A 21,663-nucleotide genomic window follows, 5' to 3' on the forward strand; every position below is an offset into this window, starting at 1 on the left:
AACTACAAGTGTTTGCTATTATTATTTACAGTGTAGTGAGGGAAACAGATATTAATAAAATATTGACACAAACATGTAAAGGTATAACTGTGACAAGTGCTATTATAGGGAAAAGGTTAACAGTGCTTTATAAGACTATAATGAGGGGATTATTTAAGTAACATTCCAGGGAGAAATTTGGACCATTACCTAAAGGAATGAGGACTAAACTCTGATTTTTTATTTTGCCCAAATTCCTATCTAAGGGGTCTGGGGAGTCACGCCCTATAAATCATGGATTTTCATCAGATGCGTTTTATTTGACCCCGTATATTGTGACTTGCTTTTCAATTGACTCTGGCATAACATTATGAGACAAAGAAAAAATATTTAACACCCAAAATAGATTTACTTGCCAAGCCTTGAAATTGCCCTGCAAAGTTTCTTGTTGGAAAAGTCCACGTTCTATAGATAATCCCCTTCCCTCTTTGTTTTCCTCTTTTCTTTGCAGATCCAGTAGATAATCAACTAAAAGCCAGGCACCCTTTTAGCTCTGCGGAGAAACATTTTACAACCTGCTCTCTCTCTCTGAAATTTGCTGAGAGCTTCCTCTGCAAAATAAAACTTGGTCTCCACAATTATTTTTAACCTGAACATTCCTTTCTATCAATCCTAGGTCTTTAGACAAACTCAACCAATTGTCAACCAGAAAATGTTTAAATTTACCTATAGCCTGGAAGCCCCCGCTTTGAGTTGTCCCGCCTTTCTGAACCAAACCAACGTATTTCTTAAATCTGCACAAGAATGTGTGGATTCACAAATTCTTTTCAGACAGCTGTTCAGAAGATAGTATTATAGCCTCTGATCAATTTTGTCATATCTACCCCTAAGTGGTATTTACTGAACAGAATCAAAAGAGCAAACTGGTAGGATTTCATTGGTGGAACTAAAACATGAAAGACAAATACTTCCAACGTGATTATTCATTATAATCAGGTTGAGCATTCCAAATTTGAAAATCTAAAATCTAAAACTTTGTGAGCACCAACATGACACTCAAAGGAAATGCTCATTAGAGTATTTTGGATTTTCAGATTAGAGATCCTCAACCAGTAAGCACAATGCAAAAATTAAAAAAAAAAATTCCAAAATTCAAAAAAACTTCTGGTACCAAGCATTTTATATAATAGATACTAAACCTGAAGAAGAATATTTGTCTAGTCTAGAGAGAGTAGGGTATCAAAAAAGAAGAATGAAGGGGCTAAGGAAAGGGGCTTTACTTGCTAATGTGTAAAACAAAAGGGTTAGATTATATGATACGGAAAGTCTTTTTCTAGCTCCAAAATTTTATGATTATTATGCATGATTAGAAAAGGGTACAAGAGAATAAGAAATGACAGTTAATAGACTTTTACTTTATATCCCTATTCTCTCGTAGAGAGTCTAGTATATAGTAAATTTTCAAATATACCAATGAATGAATTAATAAACTATAAAAAATGCTCACAGACCCCAAAAAGCAATTTACTCACTTAGAGTAGAAGGAAAAAGAAAATGTATATCTCCAAGAGAAACAACATATTAGAGTACAATAGTTGACAACAACAGGCAATCACAATGAGAACCCTGAGGCATCAAAAAGAAAAAAATAAGAAAGAAATAATGTTCCCAATTTCTTGTTTAGAAAATTAAAGAAATGGCAAGATCATGTTTTATTTTCATCATTAAGTGTGGTTAAAATACTTTATTACTTAGCAAAGCTAATATTCAATTTTCTGGAAGATTCATTTATGTAGAACAGCTCATGCCTCTGCAATGTTTAATGAGGTATTAAAATCTATTTATCCTGAATACTTGCATGGTAATAAGCCAAGTTGAACAGGTCAATTTTTAACTTATAACATATGTAGCTAGTGCTCATCCCAGATTAAAGATTCACCCCGAATTATATGCAAGTACAATAAATTTTATTTAATTCATTGATTGTATGCACTGATACTTTCTTCAAAAGCATTCAGATCATGATATGTATTGCATGTCATTTACCTGCTCCAAACTATCCAATGACTTCTCATCATAAGAATAAAATACAAACTCCTTACCATGGCCTATAAATTCCACATATGGCCCTGCCTACCTCTCTGACAATGACTTCTACTGCTGTCTCCCCACTTCATTATTCTGCTTCAGCTGCAATGACTTTCTTAGCATTCCTAAAACACTTCAGTCTTGTTTTGGCCTCCTGGCTTTTTTATTTTTGCTTACTGGCAGGCATTACCTCCAGATATTTGCAAATTGTAATCCCTCACTTCATTATTCAGGTCTCTTCAAATGCCACTTTACAGAGGCTTTCCCTAAAGAATCTATCTAAAATAGTGTCACCCTGCCTTTGCTTCTCCAATCCCTTACTAGGTTTATTTTTCTTTCTTGAATTTAGCACTAATTGGAAAGTATATGTTATCTGGTTACATACTTATTGCTTGTTTTCCCTCTAGAATGTAAGCACTGTGAGAGCACGGAGTTCATCTGTACACCAGCACCTAGGACACTGCTTGTCAAATATTTAGGACCCAATAAATACTTGTTGAATAAATGAATGAATAAACCAGTACAGTTTTAATAGACTTATAGCATGTTACCATTTGTATTTTTAAAAGATATATATGTATATGCATGGTCATTCCCAGAAGGGTACACAAGAAATTGATAATACCACTTTCCCTATAGAAGGGAAATATGAAGGTCTGAGTGAGAGACAGGTTTATTTTCCATTTCATACTCTTTTGTAATATTTAAATTTTAAACAAGGTCTAGGTATTTTTATAATACGTCTATCACCATTGATGCTGTACATTAAATGCCATGAACTTATTTATCTTATAACTTAAAGTGTACCCTTTGACCAAAATCTCCCTATTTCCCCGAAAACTCAGCTTCTGGTACCACTCTCTTATATTTCCTTACTTTTGATAGAAACCTCAGGGCCTGGCACAGGAGCTCTTGAATGTGAAAATAAAACTGATTATGATTTCTCTGTACTTGTCAGATATCACACAGTGGCCATTCTCAATAAGTATGCTTTAACAATGCTTAGATTAGGTTGATATGGTGATAATTATTAATAATGAACAACAATGCTTTTCATTTGAGTATGTACACTGTCTCATGCATTATAGTAAACACTTGACATTCGTCATTGCATTCAATCCTTATAATAATCACGTAAGGTAGGTTGCAGTAGTATTTTCATTTTACAAAAACAAAGACTTAGCCTTAGGATAAGTAACTTTTCCAAGATGACGTAACAAGTGGGGACCCACATGTCAAATATAAGTCAATTCAGTCAAAGATTCACCCCTAATTTTATGAAAGTACTATAATAAATTTAATTCATTGATTGTATTCACTGATACGTTCATCAAAAGCATTCAGATCATGTGATGCATCACATGGCATTCACCTGCTCTAAAGTCTCCAATGACTTCTCACCAGAAGAATAAAACACAAACCCCTTAACGGGTACAAATCTAAAGTCCATGTTATTAACAGCTAGGTTCTACTGGAATCAGAAGAGAATGCTTCCAAACAATGATACAGAAGTAGAGTGACAGTTATGATATATTAAATACAAACTCAAACCTGAATTAGATTCAGATTCAACAAACACTGTATAGGACTGAAAACGATACTCAACACTATCATCTACAGTCCATCTTAAAGCTCTTTTTGGAATATCAGTCTTGGGGGCACTACTCCCACCAACTTACAACCATCAGGGAAGAATAAAAGGTTCAACTGGAGGGAAGGCCGGCACTGACAGCTGAGCTATTTTTTTTCCTCTTAGTTTTCACAGTTGTCAGCAGAAAAAAAAAAAAAAAAAAAAAAAAAAAAAAAAAAAAAAAAAAAAAAATCATTTTTATCGTGTCTCTTAATTGATTTGGGGTATTTCTATGATGGGACAAGATGCACTTTCAATATAAAAATATTATGTATTTGTAAATACTTTTCAATAGTAGAAGAGGAAGGGCTGGGTGCCCTGCCTCACACCTGTAATTCCTGCACTTTAGGAGGCCGAGGCGGGCAGATGGCTTGAGGTCAGGAGTTCGAGACCAGCCTGGCCAACACAGTGAATCCCCGTCTCTACCAAAGATACAAAAATTAGCCGAGTGTGGTGGCAAATGCCTGTAATCCCAGCTACTCGGGAGGCTGAGGCACGAGAATTGCTTGAACCTGGGAGGTGGAGGTTGCAGTGAGCAGCGATCACGTCACTGCACTCCAGCTTGGACCACAGAGCGAGACTCTGTCTCAAATAAATGAATAAATAATAGAAGAGGAGATTAATTACTACTATTAAAGGCAGATAATCTTTTAAGTTTTTTTCTTTGTGATTGTGCTTTGTAGATAATCTTTGTTTATTGAAATAGTTCTTACAAACTATGAACTTAATAAGAAGCACTATCTAGTCATTGGATATCACATTCTCTAGCATCAAAGTTCATAACAACCTTCCAAAAACGAAACAGGAGGCTAGACGTGGTGGAATGACACTAAAAATTAAAATCTGTAGAGTGCCTAAATTTCTACCTAATTATCCATAATCTAAACTATATATTATACCACAAAATCAGTCCATTCTGGTCAAATACTCTCTTCTCATCTAATAAACAGCAGTCAGTCTTGGCTTCTCTGTAACTGAGTGACTAATGAGCTCCTAAAAAAAAAAAAAGTCCTGCGGAAACCAAGAACAGACTATAGGACTGATTCTCAATGTTTACAGTTTAATTTCATCTGCAGAGCATTTGCCAAACAGTATCTCTTCCGTACCTCATCTGATCCTCGGCAATCCCGTTAGGCAGTCAGAGCGGCTTTTATCTTGATGCTACCTACAACTGGGGCTCAGGAGGGGTTCCCGATTGACCAGTGCAAGACTAACAGTTAAAGCTCTTCAGACAAAAATTTTATGCAGTGATGAACAAAAGCTCCTCGTTTGATAGGTAAGCCCCTGGGTACGCTTATATGTGCGTCTGAAACAAAACACTCTGAATTTGGAGTCCGGAAAAAAGCTGACACTACAAGGTGCTGGGCAGTTAAAGTTCTCTGCCAGTCTGGGAAAGGGGCCAAGATGCCCTTTAAAACTTAAGACCTTCCTCTCAGAACTTAAGGAGATCCCTGCCCTTCCAGCTGAGCAGTCGAGGATTACGGTCAAGCAGAGCTGTGCTCTTAGCAGGTTCTCGAATCCCTTTTTCCTTTCACTTTCTCCCCAGGTACCCTGATCCCCCACCCCTCAACGCTTCCGTGTTTGTCAAGAAGCCCACCTGGTCTTCTAGACCTGAAGCGGCAGGACCCTCCGTTCCCAATAATACAAGTCACCAAAAGGAGCGTCCCAGAGTCCAGTTTTACCTTCATGTGCCTCTCACTCACTTCAGGCCCAGGCCAGGTTACCGCAACCACTTCACTTTAATGTCCGCCTCCCGGCGCTTCAGACTCAACCACAATATTCAAACCCAAGCCACTTTCCTCAGCGCTTCGTTTCATTGGCTGCCGCTCGCGTGATGTCATCACGTCGGACGCTGTCACGGCTCGCGGCAGCTTGGCGCCAAGAAGCTCAGCCTGGCTGCGCAGGGGAAGCTCTTTGCTTGCTCGTCACCGTGGCAACGCGCGCGGCCGTTTCCGGAGGCGGTGGCCAAAGTGGGCGGGGCTAGGCCGGAGCTGCTGGTGGGAGGCAGCCACTTGAGATCACCAGGCCTCCTGTAGACCGGCGGGTGCAGCGCCCGGTCCCAGAGTTAAGGGTGTGAGTGAGACTGCTGCGGGCAGGGGTTGGCCTATGCCCTCTGCTAGGGGTAGAGGTGGAGTTTGGGTGTGGATTAATGGGTTCTGGGTGTTTATTTTCTTTTCTCTGAGTAGTGAGGCCTCCAAGAAGTTGTAGGGACCTGTTTCTTCCAGACACATTAATATGGGCCAAAATGTGGGGTCTCTTCACCTGAATTAATTGGAGATCTTTTGGGTTGAGGCCTCAGGCTTCATTTCTCAGGACTTCCAGGCCTACTCCCATTAGTACTGACCGTGAAACTATTTTCTGTTTGGTTACTTTTTACATTCTCTGTCTAATGATGGCATAACAAAATAAATTTAAAGATTTTGGCTTGGTTTGTTATTAGGTGAAGTGATTTTTTTAAGTCCCAGGTTATAGATATTATTTCAGCATAGACACTTTAAAAAGAGAGAAAATACCTGGAACAAATCGGAAATACGTTTGTTAAAATAACTTTATTTGGCAGGGTGTTTTTAATAACAGTATCTGAATTTCATTGTTCTATATATTACTGTTATTGTATCCATTTAGCAATTATTTAGATTTTAGACACAATAGTATGCAATGGAATCAAACTCTTCCCTCTTGGAGCTTATATTTTGTGGATTCAATATCACTTTATAAATAGGATGACTCATACCCATGCAGAGTATTATAAATGCAACAATATATGGAAACCTCTGTATTATGGACATTTATTTCCTGTTGAGGAAAATCGGGAGTATTGTGTACTGTATGTGATGCATGTTATATTATTGTTTCTGATCACTAGACAGAGGATCAATAAAGCTACTACTTATTTTTGGCTGTATTACGTGTATCTTAGCTAATGAAATGGTTATTTGTGTGCTGCTGGTCTTGGTAATAAAATCGAGATGTCTTTATTTCCAGTAAGAACTCATTGTATAGTACTTTACGTTTTGACTTCCCAGGTATTTTATTAGTCTCTTTACATATGGTCTCTCAGTTAATTCTCAAAACAGCCCATGAGACGTAGGTAATATTTTCATTTTTCTGAGAGAAAACTGAAGTTTTCAGAAAATTCCTAACACAAAATTTTGTCTTGAACTATACAGGCAAGGCAATTCAGAATTGAGTCATTTGTCTCTGAAATACTTTCTGGATTAAGTGACATTAAGAGAATATCTTAATCCAGTCTGAAAATATGCATATTTTGCCAGTTGCTTGTAAAATTGCATGGATCATTGGTGAAGAATAGAAGTGTTTTAAAGTTTGTCTTTTTTGACACCCACATTGTATAAGGTTGATCAGTGCCACAGATGTTTTCACACCTAATCCAAGTACTTTAGATTTCAAATTCAGTGTTACACTTGCCATTTAACAGTGTTCAGATGATGAGGTCCATATTTTAAAGGAATTGTACATTTGGTTAAAGCAGAGAGATTTTGACATTACAATCAATCCCACTACTGTGCCACCTTGCTCCTTGTAGTTTCTAAACATAGAGCTAATGAGACAGAAATTCCCACTTTTAGTTAAAAATTGGAGTATAACTGCTGTGTTATCAGAACACAAGTTTAATATACTTTCATTGTAAACCAAAGAGTAGAGCTAAGGATAAATGAAAAGTTAGATTTAAAGTTGTTTCAGACCAAAAAATAAAAATGGAAAAAGTAAAAGTGAATTTAAACATGGCAATAGTGAGGTCTTATTTATTTCCCCCAGGAAAGTCGTTTGGAAACCCCAGCGCCAACAGGACCCTTTGGCAGCTGAGGCTGGAAACAGCGGAACCAAAGGCAGACGGTCCTCAGTTGCTTGGGCGGACGTGGACCCAATCTGTCCGTCCTTACAAGTTTCCCCCAGGGGCAGGACCTAGACGCACGGCGCATTCAGGTTCTCCTGGACCGTAGTGGTAGTCGCTGGCCCGACTTAGAGGCCAGCTGAGAAGTCTTCGTGCTTCAGGTGAGGAGAAGGGGACCGAGTCCCGGGAACTCGTTTTGGAAGCCACCAAACCTTTGGGGGTACTCCACAGGGGTCGCTGGATTCGTCCGGAGCAAAAGAAAAATACGCCCCTGATCCTCTCCCTCTCTTCAACACGCCTTCAACCTGGGTTTGGAAGTTTCCGAATAGTTTTTCCTCGTCAGAGCGTAATTCTTAGGCAAAAGGGTGTATTTTTCTCTTTCCTTAGAACCTCTTTCACTTTCTCAGCGTTCGTGTGCCAGCCGCCACGTCGCGTTTTTGTCCTTAAAAATTACATTTTCAAACAGGATTTCCCTGCCAGACAAAATTGACTGCAATGATTATAATTGTTAGAGCCCTTGAGGGAGTATCCTTCATGGGCATCACTCACCTGTGTGTTTTTACAATTAAAAGAGTAATCTGGCCAATTTTATGCTCTCAACAGCCAAAAGTGAACTTTGCTTGTAGAGAAAAGTTAAATGACTTAACTAGGAGATCACAGAGGCAGTTTTCCTGACTCCCTGCTTCCTTATGACCAGAGGGAACTTAATCTTAAATCATTTAGGGTAGCTGGCCACTAGCAGACTGCAGGAGAGCTCCAAGTTGTCTGGTAGGAAACTGGGCTCCAAAAGAGAAGAATATAATTTTCTTTAGAGCATGCCACACCCCCAGCTTCCTTTTCTTTAGGGAGGTATTGCAGGAAACAAGAGGCAAATGAACTATTTGTCACCCTTTCTCCAGGTTGACTCAAGTTGGCAGGCAATTAGTTCATAATAAAATATTCAGGCTTTGTGCCTTGACCATAGTTGAATAAACACATAGAAACTGAATGCAATAGAAAAAAATTAAATGCAAGCGATAGCGTTTTTTGTTTGTTTTTCCCCCGCTACTCTGCGTTTTCCTGTAAAGTTCTTATTCCTATGTTAGAATTGATGATACTACTTTTCTTTTTAGTTATCAAAATCTGGACATATAGGGTAGGTTGTTTCAGAGTTCACTTTTTAGGCGTATACATTGTACGTTCATTACTGGGAACCCCGCAGCGTACTGTTATTTTTAAGTGGAACAGAGCCAAGCCATTGGATGTCGGTTCCTTAATAAAATGAATCTATGAGATATTACAAATATATAGTCTATTTAATTGAAGTACTATTAAATTACATAAGTGGATTAAATAGTTCCAGTGGGCTATGTTTATAGCATGGAGATTGAGTTCAGGCTCTGGGGGTAGACTGTTAGAATTTTAGCTTTACGGCTCTCTAGCTATGTGGCCTTTGGCAAATTACTTCTCTGTTTTCCCTGTCTATAAAATGGGAATAATATTTCAAGAGTCGTGGTAAGGATTGAATGAGGTAGTGCATGTAGTGTGGTTATAATAGTAAGTGGTGCTTAGTAAGTGCTAAATAAATGTTAGATATTATTTTGTAAACTGTTAGAAACACTAAGTCAGAGGGTAGTTGAGCTTACTTTTGTACGCTTTCCAGAAACCTTAGGCATAATTAATAATTTGGCTATTTCATTGCTGCCAAGCAACCAAAAATCTACTTAGATCACTCATTTCCCACCCCCCCCACATTTTTTCAGTGTCACATTTGCCACACATTTCTGCAGATTATAGCTTTGGTGAAGTTAACATATTATCCTCAAGGTAACATCTTGTTGATGTTACATCATATTTGTATTTCTTTGTGTTTTATTACGTGTGATCAGCTTTTCAACGTTTTTAATTTTTTTTATTGCAAAAGGAAAGACAGACATATTTAAGTGGGATTTATGCTTCTTGTAGTATTTTGAGAACATGGTTTTTGGTGGGGTCAGTCATGCAGGGGAAATTTCCCAAAGTGAGGATTGATAACAATGCTAATTCTGTGGAGTCTGGAATTAATCCATTCGTTCATTTTCTTCAGAAAACATTTATTAAGCACTGATGTGCATCTTATTTTGTGTATACGAAGGTGTGGGTCATATTCTTAAATAACTAATAACCTGTAAGGAAAGAATAGTGTTAACTGGGTAGTATCAAACGGTGTTTACTGTGGTAGTATCAAAAACTTTGCTTGAAACCAGCTGGGTATAAAATGCATGGTGTTTTCAAAAGGTCTCCTGTTAATATATGTACATAAATCCTTTTTTTCTTCTGCATTTTAAAGAGTTATGGATTGCTGAAGAAAATGGAGCACGTATGGTAAATCCAAGGAATATATCAATTATTTGTTTTTTGGGTGCCGGGGACAGATAATTAAAGGTAGACGTGAAATACCGAAGTGTGCTCAGTTGAGTGTTTATAGTCATAGTTTAAACTGATATACACTCCACTGATACAGGGTACAGGGAGATGATCTCATCAGAGAATCGGACTGATAGACTGATTATCTTTTTTATTTTTTGGATGTGCATGCGTAGTCTTTTCCCAGGGACAGTCTCTGAAGATGAGAATTTAGCATTGTGAGAAAAACAAATACAAGAGCTTGAAATAGAAGACCATCTGAATCTAAAATGTAATACTTTTAATCCGTTCAGTCATCCTGATTACTTTTCAAATAAACAGTTTTAATTCATTGAATCTACTTTTTAGCCTTAGTTAAAATTCAAAAAAGTATATTTCATAAAAATGTTGACCTAATAATTTTCATATCCCTAATGGTTAAAATGTTAATGATATTAGAATGTATTAGGCTAAATTAAAAATTGTATTTAAATTATGTTTAAATTATGTCTCTGGGTCCTCTTAGGTTCCTTGCTTTGTATATATAAGAAGGATTTGTCACCTTTACTTGTTTAAGATGTTAGGATCATGAGTCTTAACTTTTTTTTGATGTGCTAAATATTGCATATTAATTTGATTTTCCCCAAGTATTAGAACATTCTTTTAAAAAAATCCAACAATCATATTTTAATTTTTTTTTCTAGATTTGTTTACCTACAAAATGCTTCGGTACCCATATTTTTGTAGAATGTATAAAGAATGCCTTTCATGTTGGTTGGAATCTGGCAAACCTAATTTAGGTGTCTGGCCAAAAAGAATACATACTACAGCAGAAAAATATAGAGAATATGAAGCCCGGGAGCAAGCAGATCAAACTCAAGCCCAGGAGTTACACAGATCTCAAGATAGAGATTTTGAAACTATGGCTAAATTACATATTCCAGTAATGGTGGATGAAGTTGTTCATTGTTTGTCACCACAAAAAGGACAGGTGAGTTGAATTTTTATTTTTTAGCAAGTCTTTGTTGAGATAAAATTCACTTATTGTAATATTCATTATTTTAAGGTATACAATTCAGTGGCCTTTAGTATACAGATGAATCCCAACTTTTGATGGTTGATGCGAAAGTGATACACATTCAGTAGAAATTGTACTTTTCAGTGCCATACAACCATGCTTTTTTTAACTTTCAGGACAATATTCATATAAGTTACATGAGATAGTCAATAACTTTATTATAAAATAGGCTCTGTGTTAGCTGATTTTGCCTAACTGTAGGGTAACGTAAGTGTTCTGAGCATGTTTAAGGTAGGTTAGACTAAGGTATGATGTTCGGTAGGTTAAGTACTTTAATGCATTTTTGACACATGGTGTTTTCAACTAATGAAGGGTTTGTCAGGACATAACCCCCTTGTAAGTTGAGGAGAATTTGTATTGATAAGCTTATGACCACTGTTTAACTGAGGAATGTGTTTGTCACCCCAGTATGAAACCCCATTCCCATTAGTATTCACTCGCCATTGACATCCTTCCCCCAGCCCCTGACAACCACTAAGCTATTTTTTTGTCTCTATGAATTTGCTTATTCCAGACATTTCATTTAAATGGATTCATAGATATGTGGCATTTTTTATCTGCCTTCTTTTACTCAGCATGTTTTCAGGGTTCTTCCATGGTGTTGCATGTATCTGTACTTGGTTCTTTTTTATTGCTGAATCATTGCATTGTATGGATATGCCACATTTTGTTTATCCGTTAACCAAATGATGAGCATTTATATTGTTTCTGCTTTGTGGCTATTGTGAATAATGCTACTACGAACATTCGTGTACAAGTTTTCTTTTCTTTTTTTTGAAACAGAGTCTTGCTCTGTCACCCAAGCTGGAGTGCAGTGGTGTGATCTCGGCTCACTGCAACCCCCGCCTCCTGGGTTCAAGCGATTCTCTTGCCTGAGCCTCCCAAGTAGCTGAGACTATAGGTGAACACTACCGTGGCCGGCTAATTTTTGTATTTTTAGTAGAGATGGGGTTTCACCATGTTGGCCAGGCTGGTCATGAACTCCTGACCTCAGGTGATCCTCCTGCCTTGGCCTCCGAAAGTGTTGGGATTACAGGCTTGAGCCACCATGCCCGGCCTTGTACAAGTTTTGGTATGGACATATGTTTTCAGTTCTCTTGGGTATATATATCTAGGAGTGGAATTCCTCTAGGCTTAACTTTTTGAGGCTGTGACAAACTGTTTCTCAGAGTTGATTGGTTTTGTCAAATTACAGTCTTAAAAAGAACATTACACTGGCTGAGTGGTTAGGGTATGAAAACTGAATCCAGTAGAGCTTCTTGAGAATTTTATTTCATAATCCTTTCAGGAATGGCTGGAGACAAAGATATGAATCTGAATTCCTTTTCCTGTTTTCTAAGCCTTGGTTTTCAACTACCCTGATGTATTAGAGTTCCCCAGAGAATCAAAACCAACAGACAGTTGACCCTTGAACAATGTGGGAATTTGGGGTGTTGGCCCCTACAGAGTTGAAAATCCATGTATAACTTTTGATTCTCCAAAAAATTACTAATAACCTACTATTGACCAGAAACCTTGCTGAAAACATAAACACATATTTCTTTTTTTCTTTTTCTTTCTCTTTTTCTTTTTTTTTTTGAGACGGAGTTTTGCTCTTGTTGCCCAGGCTGGAGTGCAATGGCATGATCTTGGCCCACCGCAACCTCTGCTTCCCGGGTTCAATTGATTCTCCTGCCTCAGCCTCCCGAGTAGCTGGGATTACAGGCATGTACCACCACGCCCGGCTAATTTTGTATTTTTAGTAGAGATGGGGTTTCTCCATGTTGGTCAGGCTGGTCTCGAACTCCTGACCTCAGGTGATCCACCCACCTTGGCCTCCCAAAGTGCTGGGATTACAGGTGTGAGCCAACACACCCTTCCATAAACACATATTTCATATGTTATGTGTATTATATACTGTATTCTTACAATAAAGTAAGCTAGAGCAAAAATATTAAGAGAATCATAAGGAAGATAAAATATATTTACTATTTATTAAGTGGAAGTAGGTCATCATAAAAGTCTTCATCCTTGTCTTCTTGTTAAGTAGACTGAGGAAGAGGAGGAGGGGTTGATCTTGCTGTTGCAAGGGTGGCAGAGGCTGAAGAAAATCCACAAATAAGTGGACTTTCGCAGTTCAAACCTGTGTTGTTCAAGGATAAATCGTGTGTGTGTGTGTATACCCATACACATATATATGTGTGTATATATATACACATACATATATGCATGTATACACAGACACACACACATACACACACACACACACACACACAACCCTACCTATTTTGGATTTACCAGTGCACCACAATCTCCTAAGCCAATTCCTTAACATAAGTCTCTCTCTTTATAGAAAGAGAGGATTAAAGGATTACATAAGATCTTCCATTATGACCTTATATCATAATCTAGATATTTAATTTAGATTAAATTAAATAAGGTCTTAGATTATTATTTAAAGTCATAATCTAAGACCTTCTTTAATCCTGCCATAAATACTGTAAGGTAGGTATGATCTCTTTAAAGCAATGTAAAAAATGTTGGTTGATATAATATTCAAAACGAAAAAGCTAGAAACTTTCTGATATGTATATTCATTCACAAGAGAAAAAAGTATTGTAGATTGTCTTCAATTTTTAAAGATAATTTAATGCTTATATTTCTTAGTGTACTGACTTCAGAAATGTGATCCTTTATTCTAGAAGCTACTGTTTTTATCTAAATCAGTTATTTTTATATCTTTCTTCTTTTTCCAACATACTGCTTAGTGGTTAAGAGCAAAGATTCTGGAACTGGACTGCCTAGGTTCTAAGCTCTTGTCTAGGAAACATGTGCATGTGTGCACACACCCAGCTTTTCTTTTTTCTGAAACTTTTTCATGTTGGATCAGGCAGTTTTCATGAACTAAATTTAAGCTACATGTATAAGGTGTACTACAATGGCTAGATGTTGCTCATACAAAAGCCATCAGTGATACAATGTGGGTTCTTCATAAAAATATTATTTACCTTCTCCTCAGGCAGTATACACAGGCAAGTTTACACACAAAATAAATCCAGCATTCTTTAAAAAAATTTTTTTTTTAATTTTAATTGTTCTAGAGAGAGTCTGTCTCTGTTGTTGAGGCTGAAGTATGGTGATGTGATCATAACTCACTGTAGTCTGGAACTCCTGGGCTCAGGTGATCCTTCCTGTCTCAGCTTCCTGAGTAGCTGGTCCTACGGGTGTGAGCTGCTGCACCCAGATAAACCCAGTATACTTAAATGAATTTACGTGTATAAAGTATTTAGCTCAATGCTGTCATGTAGTGGGACTCCAAATATACATGAAAATGTAAATTAAAATATTAAATTGGATAAAACTTCTTGTTGAATGTGAGTGACTTCATCAAAATGAAATTCTCTTGGTGCTTTAAAAAAGATCCATAATGCAGGGATAACAATTAAAATCCATACATAAGTGTGAGTTTCAAAAAATGTATATTGAAATATATGTGATATATGTTAGTGTGTGTATATATACATACATATATACACCTATATATGTATGTGTGTGTGTGTGTGTGTGTGTGTGTGTATGTGTATATATATATGAAAGGATGGGGCAGTTAGTAAAAATTGGAACCAAATTCAGTGGCTTGAACTTGACTTCTGAAACTAAAAACCGAAGCACATTGTATTAGTTTGTTAAACCCTAGTAACAAAGCCAAATGCTTATGTTGCACTAAGCCATGGAGTAGAAAAACAAACAAAAACAAATTGCACTACATCTTCTAGCAAATCAGTATTGTATCCAACTTTTTTCTAAAACCAAGTGGAATAAAATTAGATAATTCTACAACTTGACCTACACTGCTGTTTCATTCTGTTCAAGTACCTACAAATGTAATGTTGGTTTATTTTGGCATTTTCCTTTTTCTGATTTGAGTTGGGTTTTCCAGTAACTTTTTATAAGAAGTTTAATTTTTTCAATGTTATTTCTAAAAACTTTCTTGTGAGGTACACTTAGAGACAATGTTATTTCTTACCTTTTCTGCTGTCTGGCAGACAGCTTTATTCACTATTCCCTTAATCTTCAAGTAATAAAGAACTGGTGACAGTCCTTGGACAGGAAAGGTCTTCATTTCGTCCATAATCCATTATTTGCTTCTCTTCTTCCTGAGCCTTTTCCCCAAAATCATTTTCCTTTTCAAACTATGAGTATGAGTCATACACTCACTTGCATCAGTCACTTACTTACTTACTATTACCTTTTTCTGCATCACCTTCAATGATGAATTTACAGATGAAACTTTTTTTTGTTTTTTTGTTTTTTTTTGAGATGGAGTTTCGCTCTGTCGTCCAGGCTGGAGTACAGTGGCACAATCTCGGCTTACTACAAGCTCCACCTCGCAGGTTCACTCCATTCTCCAGATGAAACTTTTGATGTAACAGGAACTTTAAAAAATATCTGAATGTATTTAAAGTGAGGTGCAAGGCATTTTATAGTTCTTTTTTCTTTAATACTTGAAAGGTGCTCACCTAAAGAAAATAGTGATTTTGGGAATTTCTTTAGCATCATAGCTAGTTTACTACCTATGTAGTTTACTACAGATTTGTTTTTCAAATACACTTAAAATATTTACTAGTTTTAATTATGAGAAAAATATCCTCTTTCTCTTGGAAGGTATTTAAAATTTTAATTGTTAAGGAGAAATTAAAGAAATTGTAATTATTTCTCCCTGCTTAGTTTGCATCATTTCATATTCTAGGTGAATAACTTTTTGTGAAAATGTATTATCCTAAGAACTTTTTTTTTTCTCCTGGAGATATTTTAGTCTGGGCTAATAGATTAACTTTTTATTCTTGATTTCTGAAAACTGGAGAAAAAAAAGTTTGGTTATTTTCTAAATAACTAAATTCTGCTTAGTTTAAGATGGTAGCAGTTTGGAGAGTATAGGAAACCTGATACTCTTGCCCCAGTAGTACTAATTTAGCTTGGTGCCTTGGGGCTTCTTTGAGTGTTATTATAAGGGTACAAGTACCCCACTAGTACAAGTAGCTGTGCAGTTTGGTCAATTAACTTTCCATGGTTGTGCCTCAGATTCCTTATCTGTAAAATAAGGAAAGAGAACCTATCTCACTCCTGGTTACTGTAAGGATTAGATGAGTTAATATACATAAATTGTTTAGAATTATATCTTCCAAGTAGTTGAGCCCAATAAACATTAGCTGTTACTATGGGAATAGAAAGAGTCAAAGTTGTTAGCTAGATTAAAAAAGAAATTCAGGAGAAAAATGCAAGGGGAGAGCAAAGGTGGAACCAACCTGTCTGGAACTGAAAAAGTACTGTTTCCTCTTTCTGGAACTCTCCTCATCTTCATCCTTCAGGCCTGGAGTCAGGTTTTACCTTTTTATGGGAACTTTTCATGAGCCTCCACAGAAGACAGGTATCCCAATTACATATCATGTACTTTTCTTCATAGCAACTTAATAAGTCATAATTATAATTATGATGAGATTATTTGTTCAATATACACCTCTCTTAGTAGATTGCCCTCCATGAAGCCATGGACATATTTGTCTTGCTTACCATTATATCTCTAGTGCTTAGCACAAGGCCTGCCAGATGGTAGTTTTGTAATGATGTTTTAAGTGAATGAATAAAAGTCAAAGTAAACTAGAAGACAGATGTGAGGCACCAATAAGAGGAATGTCCCTTGGGTACTGAGGTAGCTTCTCTGGCTCAAGACTTTTATATAATTTCAGCGTCAGTATGGCAGGCCAGGTCTGATCAAGTAACTGATCTGAAAAAACAGATACAAAGGCTGAGAAAATAAGCTGGCACCTAAACGGAAGCACAATAGATTATGATGACAAATAGTTTAAATTTGCTAGGTTCAGTTTATAAATATTTCAAAGTAAGTTTTTACCTATTTTAAGTTATAATGTTTAGTATTTTTATAATTATTAGATTTTCTATAGTTATGGTACTAGCTTTGATAATTTTCTTTATTAAATGCATTATGCTCTGTACAATGGAATTTTCTTAAGATCAGTAGCAGTATTTTACTTGTTTTATTTAAAAATCTTTGCAATCTTTAATGGAGAGTAGACATCAAAGAGAAAAATACTAAAACTGTATGTTTGCTCTCTTTAAATATTGGAGGCTGATGACGGGAGTTTATTTTGTTTGACTCCAAATTGTTAAAGAGAAACTTTTCTAAGGGATAGGACCAATGGCATAGCACCTAGAGGGAGATATCTTTTTAAATTTTTTTTGAGACGGAGTCTCACTCTGTCGCCCAGGCTGGAGTGCAGTGGGGCGATCTTGGCTCACTGCAAGCTCTGCCTCTTGAGTTCACACCATTCTCCTGCCTCAGCCTCCTGAGTAGCTGGAACTACAGGCGCCTGCCACCACATCCGGCTAATTTTTTTGTATTTTTAGTAGAGACAGGGTTTCACCGTGTTAGCCAGGATGGTCTCCATCTCCTGACCTCGTGATCTGCCCGCCTCAGCCTCCCAAAGTGCTGGGATTACAGGTGTGAGCCACTGTGCCCGGCCTTTTTTTTTTTTTCTTCTTAAGAAAAAACTTAAAATTTCATATAAGATGGACTGTTGATGTTGTGTTTTCCCTCTGTTATTTTTTAAAATACAGGTTTCTTTGAAGCAAATTTTATTTTACATTGCATTCTTCCTTTGTTTGGAGAATGTTCTAAAAAATGTAGCACATTAAGTGGCCTTTGTATTAAAATATCTTCTGAAATGTGACACTGCCAGTGCTGTTCTGGTAAAGGTTTAACACCTGGCTCTCTGGGGGTAAGGGGTGGTATGTGAATTAAAAAAAAACAAAAAAAAAATCCTGATTTTAGTATTTGCAAATTTCCATGGGGTATGTTCCTGATGTCATGGAATGTAGATTTAGTCTCTGCCTATTTCTTCAACTTCTGTTTCCCTCTTCTTGAATTTTGTATCAATCACGATGCAGTTTTCCATACACTTTGTAGTATTTGATGCTTCTGTGCCCTTATACTTGCCCTTTTCCCTGTGACTTGTTGGTCTGAGAACATCTTGTTCATATTTCAGTATCTGGGTTTGTCAACTTATCCTTCTTAAAGTTTCTCTGCAAAGTTATTCACTCTTTCTTCTCTTGACTGCTTCAGAACCTTGTCCTTTTTTTCTCCTTTTTTCTTTTTTTAAATTTTAATAAGTACATAGCAGGTGTATGTATTTATAGGGCACATGAGATGTCTCAACACAGGCATTCAATGTGTGACAGTCACGTCAGGGTAAATGGGTCATCTATCATCTCAAGCATTTATCATTTCTTTGTGCTCTGAACATTCCAATTATATTATTTTAGTTATTTTAAAATGTACAATAAATTATTGTTGACTGTTACCCTGTTGTGCTTTTAAATAATCTTATTCATTCTACCTAACTATATTGAACCTTGTCCTTTTTAAAATTATGGAGTGTATTACATTGTATTATAATTATTTCTTCATTGTTATTGATTGGAAACTTATTAAGAATAAAGACAATGTCTTTTTCTTCTTTGGTTCCCCAGCACCAGTATAGTGCTTGACTCTTAGTGGGAGGGCAATAAATATTTAACTGTAGTTGAACTGATGATTTATTAGTGTTATCAGTTGATTTAACTTAATTGGCTTTTTAATTTATGCACTGGGACCTGAGGAGAGTGCTGTCTTTGGGCCCTGTGCTATACAAAAATTTGTTGCTTCATTTGTGTAATAGATTTAGAAAGAAGAAATTTTGACACTTCTAATACATCTTAAAAGGGTTTCAAAATATTCTTAACCTGAACTTTCCAACATAGCTATTAATGGTTTATAACAGAACTTGAGAATGACAACATGTTATTAATATTATAATACACATTTTAGAAGCAAATTATCTTTTTGAAGAAAATAATTTATTTTTCATATTTATGGTTTTTAGAAATAGACAATTGTTTTATGATATCTTAAGCAAAATGAATATTGTTGCTTTATTTTACTGTTGAAGGTTCTATATTGAAGATTTTTTCTATGAAAACTTTTAAAGCATATCTTTGATATGTGTTTAAAAGTCTCATTAGTATTGGATTTTATGATTAGCTTTATGTTTATTATATGCGATATTTTAAGAGTGGCATGTTTATCTGTTATTTGGGGTAAATGTAGCATTTATAGGTAACTCGCACTGCCTGGCAATGTGATGAATATTTTGCATGCTGTTGTTAAGGTATTTAAAATCTTTAGGGAGTCAGAGTAAATGCAGAACTACTAGACAACAATTAAATGTTGAATTCTTATATTTGATCATTTAATAAATAATTTGTATATAATATTTTTAGTTAATAAAAGTTATAGTTTATTAAAACTCTAATGTGTATTAACTCCATCTTACTCAAAGTATCAAGTTTAGAAATTCCTCTTACAGAGTCTTGGTGTGAGGAGTGTGGGAATATGAATCCTACAGGTAAGTTTAACATTTTTTTTAAATGAGAATGTTTATGGATTATATTTTTTATAAAATGCTTTGTTCATATCATGTTATAAAATGTGAAAAACTGATGCAGAAATGAGTTTTCTTGGTTATCTCTTCAAATCCTAGTATATAGATGTGTGTATATGTGTGTGTGTGTGTGTGTGTGTGTGTGTGTGTGTGTATATATATATATAGTCTTTTAGGTAAATGAGGTAGTTATGCCTAAAGTGTTACTTAATCTCTTTAACAGTTTTTTAGAGTTTTAGAAGTAAACATTATTTATAACTAAAATGAAAATAACATATTTTTTCATGCTTATTTTTTCCATAATGACGGGTTACCATTTAAAATATTGTTTTTATATATATGTATATAGGTGTGTATATATACATTTATGTATACATATAAGTAACTGTATAATTAGGTTTTCATATTCAAATCTAATAATTACAGTGTATATTGAATGTATAACTTTTTTTTAAAATTTGGCATTCATGAAAATATGCTTGTTTTTCTACCACTGAATTAATGCATTTTTATCACTATATAATTCTCTTTATTTGAATTGTGAAGCAAATTATTACTAGGACATCAAATAATTAAGACCAACAACTTATTCAATTATTTTTCCTATCCAGTGGCTTTAAATTATCTTTTTTCTAGTTGGTCTTTCTCATGGTCCCAAACTAATTCTTTGCTACTAAAATATAAGAAGATAAAAAAAATCAAGCTTCCAAGGTAATTAGAAATTAGTTTTTAAAATTAACCAAAAAATTATGGTTTCATAGTTGATAAAAATGTTACACTCTCATGTTTAAAAATCAGACGTATGTACTGAATCCAAATTTTAAATTTGCTTAAGAGCCATTCTTCTGGTTCAGGAAATAGACATGACCCAGGCAGAAAACAGGTTCATTGTATATGAGAAGCTCATAGAAAGAAAAGGGAGAAACGAGTGAGGTTTTTCTGTTCCTAAAGCACATACACACGAGTCATCCTCAGTACTTGTTACTCTCTAGGTCAGCATTAGTCCCTGATCAATAGTCTAATCATAGTTACTGCAAGAGTCTAGGCTTAGTGGCTCTGTCTTTTCCCATTGTTCCCCTAAGTTGCATGTTGTTTTATGAAGAGTGGTAGAAGTGTACCTTGACCTTGTGATTCTCATAACATTTTATTTTACTCTTCTTCCACTGCCTTCTCCTCATGTAACAAACTACTGAGCTGAGGTGTAAGTAGCATACGTAAAATGTTATTTTACAGTAAACCAAGTTGCAAGGCCTTATGGTGACTCATCTTATAATGTTCTGTAAACTCTCTTTTTTCCTTTGTGGTCAGTTGCTAGTAGTTGTCCCCTTTGGGTGAAACAAATATCATTTACCAGGAGGTAATATGCATTTAAATATTTTATTTTTCTTGGTGAATATTGCTTTAGAAAGTATGTGCATTTTTTATAGCTACTTATTTTCTCTCTGTTGGTCTGTATAAACTATTTCCTTTGTTCTTCAATGTTTGAGATGTCATTTTATCAAATTACATGCTAATTTAGGCATATATTTTTTATCTTTGTCCTATTTGGCCTGTGTCATCTGTAATAGGTTTCTATATAATTAAATTTCAAGATAAAACTGAAATCTTTCTTTTGTTACATATATTTTTCTTTCTGGCAAGCAAAAGAAGTAAACTGTGGATATTTAATATATTCATAAAGATGGAGAATTTCCCACTTGAGGCGAGTATACACTGGGAAGAAGATTATTAATAATAACAACATAGAGTTGTATAAGATTTTACTGTTTATGAAGCACTTTTATATATTATTGACTGTGCTTTTCATTAATACTAATTTCAGTAGTGTTTTGTGCAAAGTATCATGTCAGATATGGAAAGAAGGACAGGAAATGTCTCTAATGCATATGTTTTACTGGAACCATATAGTAATAAATGACATTTTTTGGACTTGAATGCTTCTAGCTAATAATCAGGTTATACAGTGTGCTTTTTTCCCTCAAACCTAAGTGTTCTTACGTTCTAGAGGACACCCTAGAAGATCTTCAGAGCTTGTTATCAGGCCCCTTAATCCCTTAGGACAGCTATTTGGCCTAACGTTACTAGAGAATAGATCACTAGCCCCCTGAGCACTTGTGACTATGCCCAAGCTCAGTCATTTGGAGCACGTTATGCTGTTCTTGTCTTCATAACCCTCTGCAGAGGAGTGCAG

The 21,663-nt window shown here is 35.7% G+C and overlaps 2 protein-coding genes across 6 annotated transcripts in view; one reads left to right on the forward strand and one right to left on the reverse strand.

Annotated features, from left to right (window-relative positions):
- Positions 1-5,548, reverse strand: part of KIF18A (kinesin family member 18A) — an 87,735-nt gene extending 82,187 nt beyond the window's left edge. The window contains exon 1 of one of the 2 annotated variants that reach the window (XM_063608141.1): positions 5,380-5,543. The gene's annotated coding sequence lies outside the window, so the exon portion shown is untranslated. Of the gene's footprint in view, positions 1-5,379 lie in introns of both variants that reach the window. The other variant, XM_003830429.6, reaches the window with a different exon arrangement.
- An 80-nt stretch (positions 5,549-5,628) lies between these two features.
- METTL15 (methyltransferase 15, mitochondrial 12S rRNA N4-cytidine) overlaps positions 5,629-21,663 on the forward strand; it is a 222,197-nt gene continuing 206,162 nt past the window's right edge. For all 4 annotated transcript variants that reach the window (XM_003830430.5, XM_063608142.1, XM_055094252.2 and 1 more), the window contains exons 1-3: positions 5,629-5,768; positions 7,478-7,714; positions 10,622-10,908. In XM_003830430.5, coding sequence (XP_003830478.3) covers positions 10,639-10,908 — 270 coding nt within the window. In that variant the 5' untranslated portion in view covers positions 5,629-5,768; positions 7,478-7,714; positions 10,622-10,638. The remainder of the gene's footprint in view (positions 5,769-7,477; positions 7,715-10,621; positions 10,909-21,663) is intronic.

The sequence above is a fragment of the Pan paniscus genome, chromosome 9, assembly GCF_029289425.2.
Source record: "Pan paniscus chromosome 9, NHGRI_mPanPan1-v2.0_pri, whole genome shotgun sequence".
In the NCBI taxonomy this organism is placed as follows: Eukaryota; Metazoa; Chordata; class Mammalia; order Primates; family Hominidae; genus Pan; species Pan paniscus.